General features: G+C 34.9%; 1 protein-coding gene and 1 pseudogene across 1 annotated transcript in view; both read right to left on the bottom strand.

The window, feature by feature from the left end:
* SLC38A4 (solute carrier family 38 member 4) overlaps positions 1–27,762 on the bottom strand; it is a 112,178-nt gene that overhangs the window by 32,134 nt on the left and 52,282 nt on the right. The window contains 8 exon segments of the mRNA XM_043966779.1: positions 504–562; positions 673–755; positions 848–929; positions 6,726–6,818; positions 8,049–8,122; positions 10,916–11,031; positions 11,618–11,708; positions 13,399–13,627. Coding sequence (XP_043822714.1) covers positions 504–562; positions 673–755; positions 848–929; positions 6,726–6,818; positions 8,049–8,122; positions 10,916–11,031; positions 11,618–11,708; positions 13,399–13,532 — 732 coding nt within the window. The 5' untranslated portion in view covers positions 13,533–13,627.
* Positions 8,695–10,331, bottom strand: LOC122728313 (annotated as a pseudogene).

Genomic DNA, 27,762 nt, shown 5'->3' with positions numbered 1-27,762 from the left:
AGGGAAAAAGAAAGGGAAAGGGAGAGATGGGGGAAGAAAGAGGGTAAGGAAATAGGGAGCAGAGAAGAAAAGGGAGAACTTTGAGGTTTTTAAAGTATTTCATGTACACTATTTTATTTTATTGTATTCTATTCAGCCATCAACAATGTTAGGGCTATGGGGGCTAATATGGTGTATACCTATTTCTCCTTTGAGATTACTAATTACTTTAGCTCCACCTTTTGAAGGAGGGAATGATCCCTGAATGACTCTGCTGGAAATGTTTCTTCTACCTTACCAGATGTCTGTCCAGTGTGCCTTTATTATATTATTCAAGAATTGTGCTGGTATCCTACTTCATCTATTTTCAAATGATGAGAAGATTTTTTTTCCTCATCATTTGAAATTATGATGAATAGAAGAAACTGTTAGTTGTGAGACCCATTTCATGACACCTAAACAATCAAAATATTAGAAATTCATACCACACTGAGCCATAGAAAACATGTCAAGAAATCACTTACTACACTGACAAAAAATACCATGCAGGTAAGAGAAAATCCACTGGTATAACCAAGGTAACCTACAAAAAAGGAAAACATTATTTAGTCAACAATCATTGTCAAAATACAGCCTACATAATCAAACTAGGAAAAGCAATATAGATAAAAGTTTCACTTGGGGAATGTTTACCTAAATTTTTAAGAAGAGAAAGTGGAAGAATGATCCCAATTGACACAAATATAACGAGGTAGTTGCCATTGAGGTACCATTCTCTAAAAGAGAAAAAGAAGAAAGGTGTACTAGCCGCTAAAAAGGTCAAATGGGCTGATGTAGTGGAAATCATGAGAAGAACATAAGAACATACCCAGTATTCTCTTCAAGTCCCATGAATGTCCTGATCACTTCAGGTAGCTCATATTTAATAATAAAGAGGTAGCTTGACATTGCTAAAATGAGGGGGAAATAGACAACTTAGTGTCATTAGGTTTCAGTGAAGAACAGTGGATAACATTAAAAGCATTTGCTAGGTCAAAACAGGTAATGGTATCAAGCATATATTTTCTTCTTCTCTACCACAATCAAAGTCCTACTGCAATGCTTTATCATGACATATGATGTGACTCTGAGTTTTTTAAGGTTATGATAGAAGAATGTAAGTTCTGATAGTTCTTACCAAGTTGGAAAAACTTCAAGGTCAGAGACAGTAAGAACTATGTTTCAGTCATATGATGACCAGACTTGGTAAGTCTGGAAAGATTTACAGCTAAAAGATTGGCTACATTTTAGTAGTGCCAATTTAGGCCATGGAAATTCATTAGGAGCCATCTACTAAAGCATGGATGAGATGTAATTTACATTTGTAGAGGGCATACTTGCCCTAATGAAATCAGAGATATTTTTAAAGTACTGAACAGAGTCATAACCAGCACAGCACGGAAAGGGCTCTGTCCTAGGGGCATGTTTCCATATTCCCTATTCCACACCTTTCCTCATGGCCCCTTGAGCAGAAATATCAAATATGTGGCCCACAATATGCCTGAATGCAGCCCAAACTAGATTAAAATATAATTGAGAAATATTCAACAAAATGAGTAAAAATGCTTTAAAATATAGATAATATTAATAATGTGTGGTTTTTAAAGTCAGAATGTGGCCCATAGGGATCCTTGTGTATGGTTTAGAGGTCCCTATTTTCTTTTGCTCTAGAGTAGTGGTCTTCATGGTGAGGCCTATAGCCTGATCCCAAAGACTGTGTGACCAATTGGAGGGAGATGCATTCTGCCCTCATCCCAATATCCAATCTTGGGACTTGTCTTTAATCATCTCCAACTCTCCCTAATTCTTTTACTAGTCAAGCTTCCAACCTTCCTTTTCTGAGCTGAGAATCAACTCTTCAAGGCAGTTATAACCTAACCTTACTCAGGCATCCATAGCAGTAGCTGTTCAGGTGCCATTGAATAAATTATGCCACCAACCCCTTCCAGTATATCTATCTCCCCTCCATATCACTTTCTGGTTGCAAGGGATACTCCTCAGGGAGCAGGTCCTGTGCTCTAGAGCTGGGCTTCTTAAACTTTTTCCACTTGCAACCTCTTTTTGCCTGAGAAATTTTTATATGACCCATGGTGTATAGGTATATAAAATAGGTATAAATAACCTTTTACTATTGTCAAATTTTTCACAACCTCCACACTCAGTTATGTGACTCCATATAGGGTTTCAAACCACACTTTAAGAAGCTTTGCTCTAGAGTAGTGACCCATGAGAAAGACCCATAACTCTCCCTTTTCTTGGGTGGGACAAAATGAGTCTTACAGTGACTAACATATAGTATTACTAAATACATAATGATTATTTATTAAATCTTTGTTGATCTAATGACCCATAGGATAAGGAAACATTGATTTGTTGTAAACTTCATGACAGATTTCATTACATTATCTTAACAATTTTCCAAATTTCCCTGATGTTGCTGAGAGCCTGCCAACCTTTCATTCACTCAGGTCCACCATCTTGGCATTATCTTTCTGCCTCACCTCACATATCACATATCACAAGCAGTTGTCAAATCTTCTTGCTTCTAGTCCCAAAGCATCTCTCACATCTGCCTCTTCCTCTATAGTCACTCAATCAAAATTCTAGTACAGGCTCTTCTCATCTTGACTATTGCAATAAACTTCTAATTGGTAAAATAGCTTTCATATAGCTGCTGAAGTGATTTTACTAAAGCACAAGTTTAACCATGCTACTAACCTATTCAATAAACTCTGGTAGCTCTATATTGAATTTAGGATCAACTATTATCTCATCTTTATCTCATCCTACTTATGTTAAATATTATAATGCATATAATTTTAGCTTAATAGTACATTATATAATACATAAATTGATAAGTATCTGCACATTGGATAGATATGACCAATTTTTAAAAATTATAGTAGTGTTTGATTAAAAAGTTTGTAGACCCCTTCTCTAAAAACAAAGGATGCACCTGCCCTGTGGAACAAGCAAACTGTCCCCTTCAAGAACTGTTTAGTCATCTCCCTTACCATTGAGCTACTATGACTCTTTCCCAAACATAGACAATCTTTCCCCAAAATGAGTTTGCCCCATGTATAAATTTGACTATTGTTGTTGTTGGTTTTTTGTTGTTGTTTTTGTTTTTGAAGGGCAGTGAGGGTTAAGTGACTTTCCCAGGGTCACACAGCTAGTAAGTGTTAAGTGTCTGAGGCCAGATTTGAATTCAGGTCTTCCTGAATCCAAGGCTGGTGCTTTATCCACTGTGCCACCTAGCTGCCCCATAAATTTGACTATTTATGAAGTATGCTACTTCAGTACAAGTATTCTAGTTAATATTAATGATTAACACATCATCCCAATGTAAAACAGAAAAAATAAAATGTTTTAAACTGCTTCCAAATAAATTATAAGGAAGACATTCAGTTCTCTCTGTCATTTTCTTTTGTTATGCCAGTAACCAACATATCACATTGTTGTGGTACCTTCATACATACATACATATATGTGTGTATATATATTCGGGGGTGGGGGAAGAGAGAGAGAGAGAGAACACTAAGCATCTATGAATGTATATGGATGGTGCATAGTGTCCAGAAAAAGGTTAGTAATAGTTATGTTGCACTTAGCCCTGCACAGACCACATTTGGTATATTATGTTTGGGTATGGGCTTAGCATCTGAATTAAAGTTCCAACTCTGAATCTCTGATTTTCATATGTCAGAAAGAAATTTCTACTTCTTACTCATACCTCATGTGTTTGTATAATGTTAACTAATGGAACTGTTGTTAATTCCATTTTTCAGCATTAATAATTACTGGACAGTAATCCATAGTTGGGATTGCTACCCAGTTTGTTGGATACAATTGCTAGGGTCATATGCCTAATTACTTTAGTCATCACAACAAATAAACTGAGTTAAGTATGAAACTATGCTGTTAAATTCTTGGTAATTAGCCATTTTTAAAACGTAAAAAAAATAAGAACCAAATTTAAACTAGTCAGTTTGAGTCATGTAGATTTGATCCAAATACTAGCAAGATGAATGGAATATTTTTGTTCTTGTTTCCAAACAGCATCCAATACCATAGTATCAGTATAACATATATATGAAAGGAAATGAACTTTCCCCATCTGAATATGGGGAATATTTACTCAGTATTTTTTGTTTCTCAAAAAAAATTACTAGAATTACTAGGTAATTTCGAAAAGTTACTAAGCAGGAAGATCTGAGGTTCCTCAGAACAAATAATAACTCCAAGACCTGTTTTCCTTCTCTTCTCCTAAGATATATTGGGATGTCCTAATGGAAATATTAGAGCCCCTGTGTTCCCCAAGGAGTTTGCTGCAGCTGAAAGTGGCAACTTGAAGAAAGCTAGAAACCCAAAGCTTCAGAGTACATCTTCTGGAAGGGTAAAGGAAGCTTCAGAGATTGAATCTGTATTTGGACCTTGTGCTCAGGTACCCAGAGGCAGAGCACCTTAAGACAAAAGATTTCTAGCTGCCTCTCATATAAGTTCAGAGGGCCAGGTCCAGAAACATAACACCTAATCCTCAGCTATGCCTAAAATTCTCAGTTATAAAATATGTTCAGTGCTAACCTTTCTTCATATATAGATAAATGTATTATGTTTGCAATATATGTGAATTTTGTTTTTGTTTTAAAGTAAAACTTAATCCAGAGCTAGGATTTAAAACCAACTAATTGTTTTGTTTTGTTTTGTTTTTGCAGGGCAATGGAGGTTAAGTGACTTGCCCAGGGTCACACAGCTAGTAAGTGTCAAGTGTCTGAGGCTGGATTTGAACTCAGGTACTCCTGAATCCAGGGCTGGCGCTTTATCCACTGCGCCACCTAGCCGCCCCCTAAAACCAACTAATTTTTAAGTCTCATTTTAAATTCCATTATTATTTTCTATTGTTTACAGTTATTTTAAATAGAATTTATCTTTCTATCTCTTGCTGCAGAGTTTTGTTGGTCGTGTATAGAAATGCTGATGATTTGTGTGCATTTATTTTATATCCCAAAACTTTTTTAGTTGATTCTTTAGGCTTCTCTATTCCATCATATCATCTGCAAAGAGTGATAGTTTTATTTCCTCCTTGCCTATTTTAATTCCTTCAATTCCTTTTTCTTCTCTTATTGCTGAAGCTAACATTTCTAGTACAATATTGAATAATAGAAGTGATAATGGACATCCCTGTTTCACTGTGATCTTATTGGAAATACCTCTAACTTATCCATATTACATATAACATTTGCTGATGGTTCTAGGTAAATACTGCTTATCATTTTAAGGAAAGCTCCATTTATTCCTATGCTCTCTAGTGCTTTTTTTTTTTAAATCTCTAGTGCTTTTAATAGGAATGGGTGCTGTATTTTGTCAAAAGCTTTTTCTGCATCTATTGAGATAATCATATGATTTTGGTTAGTTTTCTTATTGATGTTGCTAATTATATGATTATGCTGATAGTTTTCCTAATGTTCAACCAGTCCTACATTCCCGGTATAAATCCCACGTGGTCACAGTGTATTATCCTGATGGTAAATTGCTGTACTCTCCTTGCTAGTATTTTATTTAAAATTTTTGCATCAATATTCATTAGGGAAATTGGTTTATACTTTTCTTTCTGTTTTGGCTCTTCCAGGTTTATCAACACCATATTTGTGTCCTAAAAGGAATTTGGTAGAATTCCTTCTCTACCTATTTTTCCAAATAATTTATAGAGTGTTATAATTAATTGTTCTTTAAGTGTTTGGTAGAATTCACTTGTAAACCCATCTGGCCCTGGAGATTTTTTTCCTATGGAATTTATTGATGGCTTGCTCAAATTCTTTTTCTAAAATGGGGCCATTCAAGTCTTTTATTTCCTCTTCTGTTAATCTGGGCAATTATTATTTTTGTAAATATTCAACCATTTCCCTTAGATTTTCAAATTTATTGGCATACAGTTGGGCAAAATAGCTCCTAATTATTGCTTTAATTTCTACTTCAATTGTGGTGAATTCAATCCTTTTATTTTTTATACTGGAAATTTGGTTTACTTCTTTCTTTTTTAATAAAATTAACCAAAGGTTTATCTATTTTATTTATTTTTTCATAAAACCTTCTCTTAGTTTTATTTATCAATTCTTTAGTTTTCTTACTTTCAATTTTATTAATTTCTCCTTTGTTTTTAGAATTTCTAATTTAGTTTTTAATTGGGGATTTTTAAATTGTTCTTTTTCTAGCTTTTTTAGTTGCATGCCCAATTCATTGATCTCTTTCTCTATTTTATTCATTTAAGCATTTAGAGATATAAAATTTTCTCTAATAACTGCTTTGGTTGTATCCTATAAGTTTTCATATGTTGTCTCATTGTTGTAATTTTCTTTGATGAAGCCATTACTATTTTCCATGGCATATTATCTGTAAATACTGTTAAGTAAAGGGGGAGAGACAGAAAGACAAGGAAAGAGAGAAAAGAGAAAGAAGAGAGACAGAGGGAAAAGAGAACAGGGAGTAGGGAAGAAGGGAGGGAGAAAGAGAAAGAGGTAGGGAGGAGAGAAAGGTGGATAGCAATGGCAAGAGACAGAGAGGGCACAAATTTACTTAAGAAACATAAAGCTACTGAGAGAGGAACAGTTATCTTTCTATTTATAAAATATAGATCAAAATAGTTCATTTGTGCTGGTCAACTGAATATAAATTTTCTCATGTAATATATATTTTGTCATTTGCCTTACCTCCAATGTTTTGCATTGTAATGGAAACAAAAGCTCCAATTTTCCCAGGCCATCCAAATGCTTTTTCCCCTAATTTCTCATAAATTAATGAGCCTGTATTAAAAAAAAAGAAGAAGAAAGGTAGGAAGGAAGGAAGGAACAAAGGAAGGAAGGGAGGGAGGAGAAATTGAAATATTTATTTTAATCATTTAAAACATTTCTATAGAGAATTATCATAGCACAGTGAGAGAGCTTGATTCAGTGTCAGGAAGCCCACCTCCTGCTTCTGACAAATACTATATAAATCATTTTGTAACCTCTCAGTGCCTTAGGCAAAGCTCTAACACTGTATCTTGCAGAGAAGGTACCATTCTGCTTTGGTAGAGGATCACTAAGAGTATACCAACAAAATCATAGCTCTGGTCTCATCCCAAAACATTTTTATAGTGCAACTTTATTTATAGCATGTACAAAGACTTTAAAGAAAACTCTTAAGCACATTTATGTCATAGGACCACAGAATCATAGATCTTAAAAGAATGTTGGTCATCTAGTCCAACCCCCTTATTTTATGGATAAAGAAACTGAGGACCAGAGAAAACAAATGATTTACCAAATTTATTACAGGTAATAAAGTAGTCTAGCAGCAGCACTAGCAGCAGCAGTAGCAGTAGTAATAGTAACAGCAGCAGTAGTAGTAGCAGCTAGCATTTATATCACATTTTAAGTTTTACAAAGTGCTTTACAAATATTTCATTTCATGCTTGCAACAACACTGGGAAGTAGGTTTACAGATGAGTAAACTGAGGCTAAGTAGGGGTGGTCAAGTGGCTTGTGCAGGATTCAACAGGCAAAAAGTGTCTGTCTGAGGTTGAATTTGGACTGAGGTCTTCCTGACTGTCTGCTGTGCCACTTATCTAAAAAGTAGAGGGAGTTACATCTGAGTCTTCAAGTCCAACACTCTTGTCCCCTGTACTCTAGTACAGTCTTTACATCAGACACAAAAATAAATGAGAAATTCCAGTAAAAACAATAATAACTAATACCCTCCAGACAGGGAGGGGAGTTCAAAACCCAATTTAACAGACATATTGGAAAAAAATTAAACTCAAAATCTTTATGTGTGTCATCAACCAGTAACCCCTTTACCTCTTTTGGATCATACATAGGCCCATTGATTTGACCAAGAAACTTAGAAAGTTAGTCATTGTCATTGAGAAGAAAACAGGATAAGAAACTAAAGGAAATTAGCTTATATGGGTACCAAAAGTTCTTTCAAGAGAAAGTCAAAGAATCAGGCCATGTATTATATAGGATAGAAATCTAATATTAAGGATAACATACCTCCTTCTTTGGCTGTCTTCAGTAAAAGATGAACTGAATAGAGGGATAATAGCGCCACAGCAAGCAGCATGATTCTAGGAGTATAATAATGGATAGGAAAAGAGCAATGAGCAAGATATAATCAGTATAAACTGTATATCATAAACCCAAAGTACATAGTATACATATAATACTAATATACTGAATTTTATTTTTAAAAATGAAAAAATAAAGAGTAAAATTTTGTATTGGCATGTTGAATATCTGAGTAAAATGGCTATCCCTAATCATTTGCTAGACCATGTTCAGCCTCAACATTGCTGGTAATATTAGCAATAATGTGTGAGGCTCATTTGGCTACTTTCTTCTTCTTTTTTTAGTCCCTAGAAAAGGCTTTCTAACTGTGAATTCAGCATTCACCGTCATTCAAGAAAAACTAATGTGGATGCAGATGACACTGCCTAGAAGACCATGGACACCAAAGTTGGGGGAATCCCTAAGTAAGAGTAAAAGTAGGGGTATATTAGTGAATGTTTAACAACAGTGGGGAAAATGGAATGCCAACACACTTCAAGATTGAACTATATTCTTAACCTTTTCTTCATCATTTTTAAAAGTCTTAAATAATCAAAGAATTAATAAATGGGTTATTATTGTGTATGTAGGCATGGTCATTGGTAAGAACTTCACATGAATCACATCAAAATTAATGTCACATTTATATCTTTAAGGCCTAGAAAGCCTTCCCAATAGCAAGTATGATATCTTAACAATAACTTACAGTAATCTTTTGAGGTAGGTAGTTGCAAGTATGATCATAGCCATTTCCCAGATAAGGAAATGGAGCTTTAGAAGTAAATTTTCATGGATAGTCCAGATATTTTCTCTCTTTTTAAAGCTAACAATAGGACAATTAACTGCTTTGCAAAACTACTCTTAATAGAGTGGAAAGGCCTTTGGGTGGAGACTCTACAGACCTGCCTTCTGCCTCATAGGCTCATAGATTTAGAAAGAGGGGGAACCTCAGAAGTCATCTATTACAAACCTGTCATTTCTATGCATGAGGAAACTAAGGACCAAAGAGGTTAAATGATTTGTATAAGAACATATAGGCAATAAATATCAATGCTAGGATTTGAACTTAGGTTTTCTTATTTCAAATCCAGTGCTCTTTTCACTGCCTCTCTGGTGAGAGAATTTGGAACAACTTTAATATTACCAAGGCAGCCTATGTAGGCTAAAATAGATCCTCTTCAATTATCCCTTCCTCATCTCTTCAGCTGCCTAGACATTGTGGGCAAGATGAATGACCAGAGGAAGTGCCATTCTTCTAGTCTTTCCTCTCACCTCTCATTTGGTGGTGTGGAAGAACAGGATGGCTACTCACATCATTTAGATGACCTGTATGTAAGTCACCAATCTTTCTGACAAGGTATAAAACCATCACACCTTCTCATTTTTTTTTCTGTCATGGAAGGTCCTCACGACCTTACCATTTCTCCTGATGCTCTGCCCTTCAGACCCCTGGTCAATGCCATCCAAGCTGCCAATGCATCCTAAGAACCTTTGGCTCTTGCCATCCATTCTATAGAGACATCCTTAGGACTTTGTGGCCTTTCTATTTGCCCTGCACATGAACTCTTTTTTTTTTTAAATCCAAGAATCTTTTATTATGTTTTTTAGTCACTTATGCCATGAATTCATAGGGGAATGATTCCAACAGCTCAGGTTCCTTGCCATTCGTTCTCACACACTGTGCTTCTCTGGGTGGAGCAGGCTGACATTTCAGTTGAACCCAGGTGCCTTTTTCTTTGGCTTCCTTTTTCTTTTGGTCATTTTCTTTTACCCTCTTCAGGAAGCTATCTCTGCTCTTAGAATGCTTAATATGCTCAATATGCACATTAATTCTCTTGGCTATAATCTTGCCCTTAACCTGTTTGTTTACAACAATAGACCTGTCCAGTCTTGCCATAGTAACATTTATGGGTCATTCCTTGCTGAATTGTGACCATATTCTTGATATCTACAATATCACCTTTCTTTTCTTTCTTTTTTTTGGTGAGGCAATTGGAGTTAAGTGACTTGCCAGGGTCACACAGCTAGTAAGTGTCAAGTGTCTGAGGCCAAATTTGAACTCAGGTCCTCCTGAATCCAGGGCTGATGCTTTATCCACTGAGCCACCTAGCTGCCCCCACCTTTCTTTTATATTCACATATATGTAGCCAAAGGGACAACAACATGTTTTCTAAAGGGCCTAGAAAACACATATCACGTCCCTCCCCTTTTTCCTTTTGTGTTCGTCATTTTAGCAACTCACTGGAATATTGTGGAGCTGGTGGAAAATTCCCTGCACATGAACTCTTACATGTTTTGTCTTCCTTTCATATTTACATCCCAGTGATTGGAACCTATACCTAATAAATGCTTTTAATTAGTTCATTTGACAAACACTTTAAATTAATTAATTTTGGTTTTATATAACCTTTATTTCTAAATGTATCCCTCTCTTATTCTCTACCCAGAGACTTATCCCTATAGTGAATAACAAGAAAAAGTTCCACAAAACTAATGCATTAACTATAATATCCTGCAACCACAAACTCTGAAAAGAAGGGGTAAAGTGTATTTTCTCATATTTTATTTCCAAAAAAGTTTCAACACTAATTATTTCAAATCTGCTATGTTCAAGGTACAATGCTAGTTTATAAGGATTCAAAGACAAGGTCCCTTCCCATGCATTCTATCACTTTTGACTACTTAAGACTACTTCAATTATTGAAGAATTGGTAAAAGTAATATTGTTTCTTGATAATTTGCAAATGTATATCTTCTATCCAAAGATCATTTTAATTGAATTGAAAAACATAATAAATACATCAGACACTTACATAAAAAGTATTATCCCAGTGTTGGCCATGGCATATGACAGACCTAAGATTCCACTCCCCATAATGGCATTACTGAGGTTGAATGATGACATTCCAAAAGATGTGGTTCCAGGATGCTTGAAAAAAAAGTGATCATTCTAATCAAACACCTGCAGAAGGCAGCCCTTATTGTGTTACTGGTATTCTTGTCATTTTTCACGCAATATCTTTGCTGTTGAAAAGTCTGAGGACTGACCATGAGGAATAAAACCATGTCCTTTTTGGTGGAGTGCTATATTTTATTTCGGTAGGCTCTAAATAAATTTATATATACATATATGCATATATGTGTGTCTTTTGCTTTAATGAAGAAAAATATAGAATCTTAAGTATGATTTCAATAGGATCTGAATAAAGTAAACATTTCATACGATATTGTAAAGGAGAAAAACTAGAGCCTTAAGTATGATTTCAGTTTACATTTGGGTTACAGTAATTTTTTTTTCTTTACAAAACAACTAAGATCACAAATGAATTATACAGACATATGGTGAACAGGAAAAAAAACCAGGCCTTTATTCCAATGAAGACCTGAATAAACAAAGAATGTGCTGATGAAAGCCTTGGAAAATTTCAGTCATTTTGTTTTTCCCACAGAGATTCAGACAGACCTAACACCCTCGATTCCTGTTTTTATGTGCTTTAAAGCATGAATTAACTTACATGTTCTTCATTATAGTCTACCAACTTCTTTTTGCTTAGAAGCTCATTTGTCAGAAATTTCTGGCTCTCATCATCATCATTAGCAAATTGACTAAATGCAAACAAGAAAAAAGATATACTTATTTTACAGGCAATCTAAATAATAAAGTAGGGAGAGAGGTAATAACAAAAAGAGAACAATTTATATTAAAGAAATGCCAAGTCATTTGGAAAGTTCAGAATAAATTTAGAACCTTTATTATTTAATTATCAGGCTGAATAAATGCTGTTTTTTTTTAAGTGAGGCAATTGGGGTTAAGTGACTTGCCCAGGGTCATACAGCTAGTAAGTGTTATGTGTCTGAGGCCAGATTTGAACTCAGGTACTCCTGACTCCAGGGTCAGTGCTCTATCCACTGCACCACCTAGCCGCCTCTGTTTTTAATATTATACATCATATTAATCTATGCTTGGACCTTAGCATACTGATAAATAAAGTCTCTTCACAACTTTCAATTTAGAGAAATAGTAATTTCACATCATATATATGTGAATATATATACACATATATATACACATGTATGTATGTGTATATGTGTGTGTGACAAACACTTCCTTATATCCAGAGTGAGTCTTTTCCTAACTATATCTCCTCAAACCCTATGGGAACATAAATAGTAACTTCTGGGAGATAAGCCAATACTTTTCCTGGTGTAACTGTATCCATGATTGTATTATCTCTTTTAATCAGCTCTCTTCACTGCCACTGTTTTCATCCCAGATGAAAGAATTCTTTGTTGTGGCTCTGATTATACATTCCATCACCTTTCCTTGTAGAGACAAATACTTCTCTGGGATACCACCTTCCTCCAGTTTCCACTCCCTTCTTGAGCCAAATTTTAAATGGTTAGGTTTTAGTGTGTGTGTGTGTGTGTGTGTGTAGATATATTAGAATATATTCTAATATAACAGAATATATTCTAATATAAGAGAAAGATTGCAAGTAGGATAATGGACAGACATGGGTTGAAATCTCAACTCTGATCTTTCCTGTGTGATCACAAGCAAGTCACTTAACTTCCCTGAGTTTGTTTCCTTCTCACAGCAATCCTTTGAATTAGGTAGGGCAAGTGTTATAACAACCCCAAAGAAATTGAGACCCGTTCAGAGACATTATGTGAAGTTACTAAGTTTATATAGCTTGTATGAAACAGAGCTGGGACTTGAATCCATTCTGATTTTGTACTATATAGCTGACAATATTCTTTTCCCTAGGTAATTTTAAAATCTTTTATCAAGTATTTTAAGTATGTAATTAAGTAAAATACTTTGATGAAGCAAATAAATACTTCTTCATCACTCTTCTATTCTGATTCCTCATTGTCATATGTAGGCTTTTGAAGGTTTTTCCAGTGTAGTGTTGTCTCTGGCAGGTTCCATCAGGGTAAAAGGGCCTCAGAACTGGTGCTGGCAATGTTGTCTGAAGACCAGTCTGCCTATGGACAACATGTGATCGTTTGCGATAATTTATTCTGTCTATCGTAGGTCACCAACTATTGAATAAGGTCTAGAAGTGTTTTGATCTGTGTCAGTGGAGAAAAAACATACCTATGTAATCACAGATTTTTTAAATCTCCTCTTCTATACAGGAAGGTTTAGCAAGAGTGAGATCACTAAAATCTGTGCCCCTCTAAACCAGGCAGATAATGGAGATGAATCTTCCAAATGAACCCCTGGCTTTCAATCTCTATAAATATTACTCTCTCATTTTCATGCAGCCCCTGATTATTGTCAATGACATACCTTTTAATAGGGACCTTTACCGAATTTACCATCTCAATATAACTGTCTGGGACACTTTCTCCACTACTGTTTTTATCATCAAGTTGGATATTGATTTTCTGCTGTTCCACAGGATCCATTTGAACTGTCAGCATTTCCTAGTCTCTACAACAGCTTCTTCAGTGCAAACAATGGGCTGTACCTTGAGTCTGAGGTTCTCCCAACATATATTGACTTTTTGATCACTGTTCTGCAAAATGGAACACAAAATGAATATGAATTGCTCAGTTTGCTTATCATAATGACATAATAGAAAAGAAGCTTCTGCATATTAGGAAAGTTTCATGTGAAAACAAAGACACTTTTGTGATTTCACTTGTATATATGGTATTCTACACCCACATACACATCCACACATGTGCATACACAAACACACAGATGCCATCTAAAGATTACAGCTCATACCTGAAGACTATGATTTAATAGACCTGTAGTTCGATAAGTGTTAAGAAATGGTATTAGAAGAGAAATTCTTGAGTGCAACCCTAGCATATTATCATTACACCATTTTGACTCTACTTTTTAAAAAGCAAGGAAAAAGAAGAATTTTTAATAAAAGTTTTATGGTTTACTATTTTGCTAGATTTTTTCTCACCACCTAGTCTGGGGATAATTTAAGAAAGTCATTGTCTCAGTTCACTAAATAGTACCCCTATTTGTTGAAAAAGGTTAAGTAACCTCAAATGCTTAACAACAGGATCTTTGGATCAGAGATCTAAAGAGCTTTTTTTTTTTTTTTTTGGCGGGGAAATGAGGGTTAAGTGACTTGCCCAGGATCACACAGCTAGTGTCAAGTGTCTGAGCCCAGATGTGAACTCAGGTCCTTCTGAATCCAGGGCTGATACTTTATCCACTGAGCCACCTAGCTGCCCCCAGAGATCTAAAGCTTGAAGAGAACTCAAAGGTCATCTAGACCAATGATGTGAAAGTCAAATTGAAAAAGGATCCCTGCAGCTGCATATTAAGATAGAAAACTACAAAATAACATTATCTATGTTGTATTGTATTTCTATTTATTTTGTTAAACATTTCCCAATTACATTTTAATTCAAGCTGAGCCATACGCAGGAGTTTTGCACTGCCTGCCTCTGATCTAGGCCCACACTCTCATTTTAAAAATCAATGATTGAGATCCATAGGCTCTTAGAGTTGGAAGATGACCTTCATCAAATGCTAAAAGTTGGAAGGGACCTTAAAGATCATTTAGTATGACTTCCTCATTCTTAGATGAGAAAATTGAGGCTTAAAAAAGTGAAGTAATTGGCTCAAGTTAACAGCTAGTTAGTGTTATAGCTGCACTAGAACACAGGTTTATTTATCCAATGATATTTACAGTTTAGTAAAGTTTATGGAGTGATATTAACTATGAAACAACAATAGTGTGGGTAATTTTAAAATTAAAAATGGTAATGAACCAATGTTGACCTAATAGAATGCCAAGGGGGTGTGTCCTTGCTTCTATTACATTAATTTTTATTAATAACTTGAATAGAAATATAGATGAAATTCTTATCAAAATGCTATATGATACAAAGCTAGAAGAAATGTTTAATATGTTGAGTGACAAAACTAGAAAATGAGAAAGATTTTAACAAGCTAGTAAGATGTATCTAAAATGAAATTTCTTTGAAAAAATTTCTTTTATTTTTAATTTGTGTAATAAGTATTTTCATAACATAGTACAATAAAAATATGATTGCACATGAAACTGCAAATCTACTATGCACAACTTGCTTTTCTTTTCACATATACTACAAAATTATCATGCAAATTTCTTTTTTTTCCTTCCCACCCCCCCCCACCCTAGAGATGGCTACCATTGGCCACAAATAGTTATATACATGTAAAATTATTCTATACATATGTCTATTTATCAGTTCTTCCTCTGGATGTAGATAGTGTTTTTCTTCATGTGCCCATTGTAGTTAGTATGAGTATTTATAATGGACAAAATAACTTATTTGTTAAAAGTTAAGAAATTATTGAATTGTTGGTAGAATTGTGAACTGATTCAACCATTTTAGAGAGAAATCTGGAAATATGCCCAAAGAGTTATACCTTTACCATTTGACCCAGAAGTACAACTATTTGGAATATTTTCAAAGATTATTAGTAGAAAAGGAAAAAATTTAAATGTTCTAAAATGTTTGTAGCAGCTCTTTTTGTGGTGGCAGAGAACTGGAAATTGTAGAGATACCCATCAACTGGGGAAAGGATGAACAAGTAGTAGTATATGATTGTGATGGAATACTACTGTGCTATAAGAAATTAGTTCGATGATTTTAGAAAAAACATGGAAAGACTTACACAAAATAATGAAGAGTGAAATGAGCAGAACTAAGAGAACATTGTATACAGTAACAGTAATATTGTTTTAAAATGAAATTTAATCAATAAGATTTTTTTATTTGAATTTGACAATTAAACTGCAAAAGTATGGGATGTGGATAGTATGTCTAGATGTCAGTCCATGTGAAAAAAGATAGAGAGGTTTTACTAAACTCTAAACTCAAAGGAAGTCAACAGCTAATGCAACCAGACTATCAATAGAAATATAGCATCCAAAATGAAATTATGGTATCCCTGTAATTTATGGTGATTTGACGATCACGCCTTGAGTATCACATTCAATTTCTGAGCATTACCATTAGGAAGAACATTGATGAAATGGAGCATGTACAAAAGAGGGCAACCAGAATGGTTATCTTGCTTGAAATCACATTCCATAAGGATTAATTACAGGAAATAGGAACTGTTCTTTTTTGAGAAGACTTAGAGGGATATGATCAGGGTTTTCAAATATTTATATGATTATCACATTTATGAGAGATTAGATTTGAGATCTACTTGGTTCCATAGGCCAGATCAAGGATGTGTGGATAAAAGGTTTGGCTTAAATTCTGCCTTTAACAAAAAGAAATTTTCTCATACAAGTTTATTTCATAGATCAGTTCAAGCTGTGGAAATGGAGGTGCTATATCATTACAGATATCATTAAAGTAATGGCTCCTCAATTCCCTCCCATATCCAATGAGAAGTAAAAAAACACAAAATTTTTACAAGTATGTCATCATACAAAATTCCCACATTAGCCATAGTCCATCCCTCTGCCAAAAAAAAGGAAAGAAAAATAGCAAGAAAAAAATGTTTCAATGAGTCCATCAATTCTCTCTCTGGAGGTGGATAGAATGTTTCATGCTGAGTGTGTTGGAATTGTGCAGGGTTAATTGTGTTTATCAGATTTACTAAGGCATTCAAAGCCCTTCATAACCAAGCCTTATTCTACCTTTCCTATCTTCTCTTACTCTTTGATCCAGTGACACTGGCCTTCTCGCTGTTCCATCTCCTAGCTCTGGGCATTCTCTCTGACTGAATCCTATGCTCAGAATGCTCACCCTCCTCTGCTTCAATACTAATGTCCCTGGCTTCCTTATAAATGCTAGTGCCTTCTCTCCGTTAACCATTTTCTATTTATCCTGTATATAGTTTGCTTTGTATATATTTGTTTGCATGTTGTCTCTCCCATTGGATTGTAAGATCTTTGAGAGCAGGACTTTCTTTTGACTTTTTGTTTCTCCAGTGCTTAGCATAGTGCTTGGCACATAGTAGACTCTTAATAAATGTTTATTGATTGATTAATTACAATAATGAGTTACTATGTAGATTGTTCTCCTGGTTCTACTCTTTTCATTTTGCATCATTCAGTTCTTCCCAGGTTTTTCTGAAACCATCCCTTTTATCATTGCTTGTATCACAATAGTATTCCATCACATTCGTATACCATAATTTATTCTGCCATTCCCAAATTGATGAACATCACTTCAGTTTCTAATCTTTGAAATTATAAAAAGAGATACTATTAATATATTTGACCATATGGGTCCTTTTCCTTTTTCTTGGGTCTTCTTGAGACATAGCCTTATTAATGATATTTTGGGTTCACAGAGTATGCCCACATTAAAAGCCTAATTCCAAATTGCTTTCCAGAATATTTGGACTAGTTCACGGGTTCACCAACAGTGCATCAGTGTGCCTTTTTTTCCTATATCCCCTTGAGGATTTGTCATTTCCATTTTTGTCATTTTAGTCAACCTGATGGATATAAGGTGGTATCTCAAAGTTGTTATAAATTGCATTTCTCCAATTATTAATGATTTCAAGTATTTTATATGACAATTGATATCTTTGTTTTTTTCTATTGAAAGCTTCCTATCCATACCCTTTGATAAGTACTGGTTTGCCTATATCTCACAAATTTTGATAGGTTGTCTCATTATTGTTGTTATATTCTTTGGTCTACTCAGTTTTTTAGGATTAGATAAGTTTCCAACTGATTTTAATTTATACTTCAAAGGCCCTTTATTGAATTGTGACCAGAAAAAAAATGGATTTACAATTTTACTATTCTTTTTTCCTTGTGATTATTTTAAGCCCTAATACTTGGTTGATTTTTGTAATGATGCCACAAACCACTTAGAATAGGTATATTCCTTCCTATTCCTATTCATTATTTTTTCAGAGATCTATCATATATAACTTTTTCAAAATTCCATTCATCTCCTTAAACTTCTTTTTTCTTTGATGTTTAGATTTATCTAGCTCTGAAAGGGGTAAATTGAGGTCTCCCACTAGAAAAGTTTTATGGTCTATTTTGTCCTGTAACTCATTTAACTTCTAAAAAGAACTTATAAAGTGAGAAACAAGGGAATAAAAATTAAAAGATATTGAAATTACCAAAGATTTCAAAAGAAAAGTCAGTTAAAGATCTTGAACACAAGCAGATAGGAAAAATAATAACATAAGAAGGTACTATGACCTCCAAGTCACCCAAACACAGCAAGATACCTGTGATTAAATATTGCAAGACAAAGGAAACTGATCAACCCTTGATTACCAAGTATTGAACCATAGCAGGATGTTCCTAAATGAATCAAGAAAGAAATGAGAATTATGAAAGCCCATGTTCTTTGTAGGAAATAAGGGGGAGGGAGATATGGGCATTTAAGGGGAGGGCAGAGTCTGGAAGGAATAGTCATAAGAAAAACAGCTATCAACTTCAGAGGAATATCAACTAAAGCAGAATAAAATGAGCAGAATGAATTGAATATTTTATATAAGTACTACCATGCTTTAAACAAAAATAGCTGTGAAAGACAAGAATTATGACCAACCACAACAGCAGAAAATTGAAGTTAAATTATGGTTTTTAGCTCTTGAAAAGTGATGGACCAGAGATTCAGAATGATTACCCATAATGCAAAGTAGTGAATTGGTTTTAAGTGGGGATTTTTTCTCTCTAATTACCTTTGTAACACTTCCATGGTCAGTGTCCTGAAAGACATCTTTGTGCTGTGTGCTGTTTGTGGAGAAAGTGATGTGACTCCTGTTTGACTAAAAGAGTATTGAGTATAATGCTTTGTACTAATCTTAATGGACTTCCTTGTGTTGGATGGGAAAACTCATTCGGAGAGTACCTCTAAAAAGTCCATTGAGAGAGGACTTTTTGAAAGGTACAGACTAGAGTCCTCAGAGCCATAGACTGGTTTGAGAAGTTGACCTCATCATGTTTCTTGTCTTTCAGAGCTTACAGCTATGTATAAAGAGTACTGAGAGTGGATCTCTCCTGAGTGAGATTGTTCTCCTTCCTGGTTTGATATGAGATCTTATCTCACTCCCAGCTGAATAGCATATTTACTCTTGTGCATTATTTCATATATTCTAATCTTAGAAAGAACAGCTAGGTGGCCCAGTGGCTAGAGTGTTGGGTCTTGAAGTCAAGAAGATGCATCTTTGTGAGTTCAAATCTGGCCTCAAGCACTTATTATTTGTGTGACCCTGGGCAAGTCACTTAACCCATTTGCCTCAGTTTCCTCATCTGTAAAATGAACTAAAGAAAGAAATGGTTCCAGTGTCTTTGCCAAGAAAACCCCAAATGAGGTCACAAAGAATCAGACATGACTGAACAACAACAAATCTTAGAAATCTTATTTCTATTCACTGTTTTGCTTGGATAAATGAGTTTATTTGTTATTCATTATTTGTGGTGGTCTTTTGCCTAAACAGAGTTTGGTGAGAATGAGCTGTTGGTAAGCTACGGTCTACTCTCTCTTTCTTAAGAGCAGTCAGTCAAGTGCCTCTTTTGAACCCCTAAAAAGTATACCCCCAGACAAGATTTGAGGGGTAGCAGGTAGATTATAAATCTAGCCCAACACCCATCTTGGATGTTGAGAGAAGAAATCTCCCAACTTTGGCAGTCTTGGATTCTGTTTGCCTCACCAGCTAGGTTGCTGATAGGACCCTTCTCCTACTTTCCATAGAGATGGGTCAGACCTCAAATCATATCTACCCATGCCATCTGTGAGAATTACATCTATATTTTAAAACATGTAATATATATATATTAAACTTTTTAGTGGGGTTTTTCTTCATTTTTCCTCTTTCTGACATTGCCGAATTTTCTACACTTTCAACTTTTGTATCGTTTTGTTTACTGAGGGTTGGAAAGAGAAGGCAAGATGGGATAGTGTTTCTTGAATGCCTCTCAGTTTGCCACTTTCCCAGTATTCTTCCAACATGTTTTTCAAACTTATTGAAGTACTATTTATATATTCAGAAATATGTAGCAGTAACATGGAAGATATATAATATAGCTAACTGTAACATTAGCCAAATTTCTGTCTGATATGTAGAATAGAATCATAGTACTTAAAAGCTAGAAGAGATCTTAGAAATTATCTAGTCCAATAGCCCTATTTTAAAGGGGGAATGAGCCCAAAGAAGTGAAATACTTTGTCCACATTCAAACCCAAATTGTCTGACTTTAAATCCAGTGCTTCTTCTACAGCATTACTACTGCCTGATCCAATTCCTGTTTCATCATTTACTATGTATTGTTTCATAGATTGCTGATATTTTGGTCTTCATGATTACTAATTCTACAATATATATTAGTCCCCAAAAGCTTAAAAATTAAAATTATACAATTTACAATTAAATTATTTTTATTGAAAGCATCAGCGATTGCTTTTTAAAAATCACTATTTTTAATACCAATCCAAGCATTGCATTTACTTGATGTAAAAATCTGAAGAAATTAGGTGTTTTATATCACTTGTTTAGTTTTTATATCATTTGTCAAAATTAAATGTTCAGATTCTGTCTAATAATAGGGACTAAAAGTAAGGTTCTTAAGAAAACACCTGATGCTGTATTTAAAGTTAAATTGTGACCACTAGAAAAACCCCACAAAAGTCATTATAAAAGCCATTGTAAAAGAATTATCACAAGAGCCTTTTCTATTCATTGAAAAGTCCTCTTTCTGTAGGCTTAAAAAGGATAAGCACGATCAGTTACTTGAATTAAACTGGACTACCAAAATATCATTGATTTGGCTAGTTCCTGGATTATTTTATTAAGACCCATACCAATTATTTTGTAAGTTAGCAATAAGGTCCACAGAAAAACCTTTTTTTCTTATTTAATTTATCCCATAAAATCATGTATCTTTATATATAATTAATTTTCTTTCATCAAAATCTGGCATCATGTGTAGGTTTTGTCTATCCCATTTTTATTACAGAAGAGCAGGTTCATTGAGAACAGTATAATTCAGAAGGCAGCTTTTTCTTCAAACTGATCACAGAGTATTCTGACCTCTTGGTGCATAATGTAATCACTAATTAGATGAATTAACAAATTAGGATCTATTGAACCCATGTTATGCTGGATGGTATCTCTCTCTCTGTTCTTTAACTAAAGTGGGTTTTCAATTTAATGGAAAGCCTCAATGGTAAAATACAAAGTATATCCTTCTTTTAAAAAGATTTTTTCTAACACATTATTTTAATTCTAACATTTACAATGATTAATCAGAAGCTACATTTAACTACACATCTTATTATTTGACCATTTCCAAAGCTTTAATCTTTCCTGTTGCCTAGTACATTCATTTTGTGTCCAAACCTCCAAATTATTATCTTAAAAAACACGGAGCAATAGGGATTTGGGCCAACAAATATTAAATATAATATTTAATGGTTTCAAAAGGAGGAAAATGCTTAAATTATTTTCTTTAAGCAGTTAATTTTTAGAAATGAGAAAGATAATAATATTAAGAGAATAAGCACAAATTTTGTAAGAACATTAATTTTTTTTTAAATTAGCTTTACCTCCAAGCCAACCATCCAATCTTCCCCTCTTTTCTTAATTGTTTGGAATGACATAAACCTGTACAAGAGTTTACTTATATGAACCTTTGTGCATCTAGGCAATGATTTAAAAGACATGTGGGAGTAAACCCAACCAGCCAATCACCAATACTACTCCACTCCAACACCTCCCTTTGTCAAACTTGCGTCAGCTCTTTTAAAAAAGAAAACAAAGCAAAATAAAACCCCCAAATCAGTTTACTGGTGTACACTTAGTTTAAACATCTGTTACACCAGCTTTTATTTGCTTTCTGAATTTGGCATTAATACAAGTACACTTTGACTGAAACTTTTACATAGTTTATTGTCATTCCATATTAAAATAATATAGACAAGCTCCCAAATAGAACCTTAAAAGAGTTTTCATACAGGAGTCACCAGAACAGATTATGTTTTGGAAGTCAGGTAAAAAGAACCACCACAAAAATTACAAAGGCAAATTGTTTCCTCTATTCATTCATTTTATCAAAATGTAGAGTAAATATTTTAATTTGTCTAGAAAGTATTTTTTAATATCTACAAGCAAAATAAAGCAAGTTATAAGCAGAATGACACCAGAATTAGTACAAAATTCCACGGCGTGGGATGTTCAATGTTGTTCAATAATAAAGAGTTACAAGATTTAAAATTCAGTACCATCTTTTTCTTCTGCCATCATTCAAGTGTTATAATGAGGCAAGTTCCCCCAAAGAATGTCATAGTACATAGTACTTTAGTTTTCTCATTTGCTCCTTATAAATGTTAATAATTCACATTTGTGTATTACTTTCAGCTTTACAAATCACTTTCCTCACAACAATCTCATATGTATTGTCGTCGTTATTTTACAGATGATGAAACTGAGATTCATCAAATAGAAGTGACTTGCCCATGGTAGGTTCACAAATAATAAATGTTTGAGGGGGTGGTCCAATCCAGGTCCCTTGACCCCAGATTCTCCACTACATCCAAATGCACAGTTCTCAGTGCAGAGTTGAAAAACGTACACTTGAGTTGGAAAAATGAAGAGTTGGTTTAGTATGCTTAACTTATACCTCCCTTCAAAGAAAGACAAGAGAGCTACATTTGAAAACTCAATTTGTGGGGGCAGCTAGGTGGTGCAGTGGATAAAGCACTGGGCCCAAGTTCAAATCCGACCTCACACACTTGACACTTACCAGCTGTGTGACCCTGGGCAAGTCACTTAACCCCCATGGCCCTGCCAAAAAAAAACAAAAACAAAAACAAAAAAACTCAATTTATAATTGGTTTTTTTTGCCTTTGAAATAATAATAGTAATACATACTTGGGTATCCAATCAGCAACAATACTGTATGACAACAGTTCTGTCAATTCTCTATTGATAATTCTATAGAAAACAATAGTAGTCTAATAGTTTTTCCTTTTTAAATTGAGCCTTTTGGAGATAATTTAAAATTCATTTTGCACTCTCATACATGGGATATATTTTACTTATATTTTCATTAACATGTGCTTTATTTTTTCACTGATATTTTTTTGTCAAGTGGCAATAACTGATATATAAGGAAAAAAGAATTGCAGAAGCCCTATTGCTTCTGATAAACTGTAGTTTCAAAGAAATAAAAGTCATTTTTTTTAAAGGATGATTTCAACTTATTAAAGTGGTTCAAATAGTCCTAACAGAATGATGAAGGAGCTTTTCCCTTCATTTTGAAAGTTAATTGCAACAATATTACCCCCAAAGGATTTGAGGAACAAATGAGATAGAACAGATGAAAATATGTTGCAAACTTTAAAGCACTATATAAACGTCAGCTATTATTATTAGTATTTTAAGCAAATAAATGCCTTTGTTTTTATAAAACATAGCAGAGCTTCTATGGGAAAAGAAAATAGCTGCATAATCTAACCTCATATGAAATTCTCCAGCCTTTCCATACTTTTAAGTACCAAAGTCTAATTAAAAACTACAATGACTTATGATTTTATTGTTAGTTAATCTTGTCCTTATATGGGAGAAATATACTCCATCACTGGACACATACTGTAAACCTTCTAGTTTGGGGGTACCTACCAGAGCTTGAATTGTAACTTTTTGTAATTTTAAGCAATCATGGTCAAAAAAGTTACTAAACTGTGACCCAGCTTTGAGCTGACTATATCACTACTACGTTTATATTTCAAAAGTGCAAAGAAAATGGAAAAGAACCCATATACACACAAATATTTCTCTTTTCAAGGTAACTACAAACTGGAAACTAAGGCAATGTCCACTTATTAGAGAATGGCTAAATAAATTGTCCTACATGAATGTGATGGAATATTATTTTGTCTTAAGAAATAATGAAATGGACAGTTTCAAAAGAAACTACAGAGGAGCATGGGGTGGGGGAAAGGAGGAAGGAGTCAAAGAAAATCTCACCAATAGGCATTAGCAGACTTTGGAGACTCTAACTCCATCTTTCCCTCCCCCTTCCCTTTCCCCTTCCCCTTCCCCTTCCCCTCCTCCTTCCTCTCCCTCCCCCTCTTCCCCTTCTCTCCTTCCCCCTCCGTCCCTCCACCCTTACCACCCTCTCTGTGTCTGTCTCTCTGTGTGTTTCTCTCCCCTCTCCCCCTTTCTCATTCTATCACCCTCTTTCCCTTGCTAAGGTAGCACTATTCTCTCAGTTTATGGCTTGAGCCTGCACTGGAAAACTAAAAATCCCTTGTAAGGCTCTGTCTTGGGCCCAGGTCATCCCACTTTGCTTTCCTTTTTTCTGTCTTTCAGGTTAGGATCTTGTCTCTATCCCAGAAGAAAAATTGTCATTACCAAAACAAGCAAGACCCAGAGGGACATAGGGCAAAAGCTCCCACTCTCTTCCTAGCTCTAATCCTTGATAGCTTTTGGAAAGAGTGAGGGGGTAAGGGTACCAGAATCTTTTTAGTACCCTATATCCTGTGGCCTTCACCTTTTGTCACCACCCCCGTTGTCATTAATAGCACAGCAAAGTACATATTATAATTCAGCGGCTGCATTGAATGCCCCTGGTGCAGATGGCAACTTATTTATTTATAGATCATCCTGCTTGATTCCTGACTATGTCCTTTAAAGGATGTGTTGAATTCATCAGGACTTTCCTCTTATTGTTTCAGTTGCAAACCTCTTTGACATCTTGTGAGAGGTCAAAAACCTAAAAGAAACTGTGTGACCATAAAAGGAGCAAAGCAATGAAGAGACACCATGCCTAAAGGTGAGTAGGCCAATTGAAAACAGTGATTTGATGAGACCACAAGATGCCCTACAGCATCAAAGCCTTTTTCTCTCCTCGGTATACATGTGTCTTCATACATGATCATTACATGAACTCACTTTTTTTTACTAATTATCTAGAAATCATTCAAGGAGATATAATCATTAAACCCGTGGAAGATGATGAAGTTACCATGTGAGATTATGTAGAGAAAGAAGAAGAGGAGTCCCAGGATAGGGCCTAGAAGGTTAAGATAGTTAAAAAGAAGTGTGATGAAGCAGCAAAAGAGGCTGAGAATGTGCAGTCAGAAAAGTGAAAGAGCCAGCATGGTGCAGTGGAAAAAGCACTGAATTTGGAGTCAGGGAACCTCAGTTCCAGTGCCACCCCTACTGTTGATTCCTTGTGTGTGTGGCTTTCAGGGCAGTACTAAAGCTCCTTGGACCCCATTTCCTTCATATGTAAAATTAAGGGGTTGGACTCAATGGCCTCTGAGTCACTCAGATGAGAACATCCAGGAGGAGATGGTGGCCAAGTGTCCTGTAGGACAGAGGTCACAAAGTATAAAGACAGAAAAAAGACTTCAGATTTAGCAATTAAGACACTATTGATAATGGAATACTATTGTGCTGTAAGAAACGATAAGCAGACAGATTTCAGAAAAACATGGAAAGACATACATGAACTGATGCTGAGTGAAATGGGCAGAACCAGGAGAACATTGTATACAGTATCAACAACATTGTTTGATGATTAGCTGTGATAGACTTAACTCTTCTCAGCAATAGAATGATCCAAAGGACTCATGATGGAAATGCTCTCCACATCCAAAACAAAAGAACTGTATGAGGATTGAACCATACTGTTTCTACTTTTTTTGGTTTTGTTTTTTCTTTTTTGAGGTTTTTCTCTTTTGTTCTGATTCTTCTTTCACAGCATGACTAATGCAGAAATATGTTTAATATGATTGTATATATATATAACCTATATCAGATTTCTTGCTGTCTTGGGTGGGGAAAAGGGAATGGAGAGATGGAGAACAATTTGGAACTAGAAATTTTATAAAAACATTTTGAAAATGATCTCTACATGTAACCAGAAAATAATAAAATAATTTTATAATTTAAAAAATCCTTATAGACACTAAAAAAAATAGAGAAACCATTGAGGCATATACAATTACTCTCTAGTAGCCATGGAAAGGGTGCTGGCTTTGTGAGGCTAGTATAGGGCCTCCAAGTCTGGGGCTAAGACAGGAACTGGCCAGGTGGCATTGGGTACATAGAGGCATTGGCAGGCAAGGAGACTCACAGTGCCATTTTTTGACCAAAGTCCCCTTTCATCTACTACAGAAATGTAACAAGAAAAAAAGTCAGTATGAGCAAAGACTTGAGGCCAGATTCATATTTTTATCATTGTTCAGCATGTCATGGAGAAGGAATGTAATTATGGAGAAAAAGGAAGAGGAAGAGAGACATCTCTGCAGGTGTCTAGGATACTGATTTTGAGACTAGAGATAACTGGCTTTGTGATAACTGACTTTTGAATAACAGCAAAAAGTTAAATCACTACAACTTCACCCCCTTCCCTGGGACCACTTTGCTTGCTGACAAATACTACACACACACACACACACACACACACAGAGTCCCAAAAGCCTTAGTGCAATTTAAAGCTTATATATTAAATATGTGAGTGCATTAAATAAATCTACATATTTACATATTTTCTTTTTTTACATATTTTCTTTCATTAAATTATTTTTCTTTCCTGATTTGTGTTTTATATAAAAATGTCTTAATTCTTATCTAGACCTAGGTTTCAGACAAACTTTATTTCCCTCCCTGTACTTATAAGTCACCATCCTGTCGTACACATATCCCTCATTAACCATCCTCATCCTTTCCATTTCTGAAATTATAATCAAATGAACTCTGTCATTGCTCCTAGAAAGGATATGTTGATTTATGCCCACATGACTATAATCACCATTCCTTTAACTTTCCAAACCAAAATATCCTTCTAAGGCCACTACTCTCTTATATATTTTGTCTCTCTCTGTTAGAATATGTGTCTCAAGTGTTTTGTATTTGCATCTCCAGGGCTTATTGCAGTGCTTGGCACATAGTAAGTGCTTAATAAATTGTTTTTTTAATTCATTCATCTATGTGGAATAAATCACAACATATTTACAATTCATATACAAATATATATATATATTTGCATGCAAGGGAGAATTCCAATGGAGGACACCAATGAGGAGCTTGGTTTTCACAGGATTTAAATAGGATGGAATTCTGCATCTATGAATAAAATAGTGCAGATTTTATACTGCCTTGGAGACTGTCAGCTGTGGAAGAATTCTTATGATCATGATTTTATTTGGTTTTTTTAGTTCCTAAAATAGCAAAAGTCCCTATGGACCAGATCAATTCACTCAAAGGTTAAAATTTGGTCATTCACTGTTGTAACTAGACAAGTGTAGACCAAAGACTTCTTAGGCATAGCTCCCATCTCTAAATGAGAGTCAGGGTAGAGGTCTGTGCCAGAATATCATGCCCTTTAACCCCTTATTAAGAGAAAAAGATGTGGTCTGGAAACAATCTCTTCCTTCCCTTACCCACTGGGAGAAAGAAGTAAGAACAATTTCCTGGCCAAACTCTTTCTCAATATTTATCCTCTATTGAACTCTCTGCAGCCATGGCCACTGTGGATCACTTTCTTTTCTTTGATCCTCTCTTCTCTCTAGATTTTTGTGACAGCGCTCTCTCCTAATTCTTCTATCACATATGTGACTACATCTACTTTTTTACTTCTTTTACTAGAAGTCCCTTCTCTCCTCTGAAACTGTCATTGTCACCTCATCAGCTCTCATCACCTCAAGTGACAAAATCATTGGTAACTTCAGAAAGAGTTGTCTCAGGTGAATT

This window comes from Dromiciops gliroides, chromosome 5, assembly GCF_019393635.1.
Source record: "Dromiciops gliroides isolate mDroGli1 chromosome 5, mDroGli1.pri, whole genome shotgun sequence".
Taxonomy (NCBI): domain Eukaryota; kingdom Metazoa; phylum Chordata; class Mammalia; order Microbiotheria; family Microbiotheriidae; genus Dromiciops; species Dromiciops gliroides.
The sequence above is the reverse complement of the archived record's forward strand: the minus strand, read 5'-3'. Positions and strand labels throughout refer to the sequence as shown.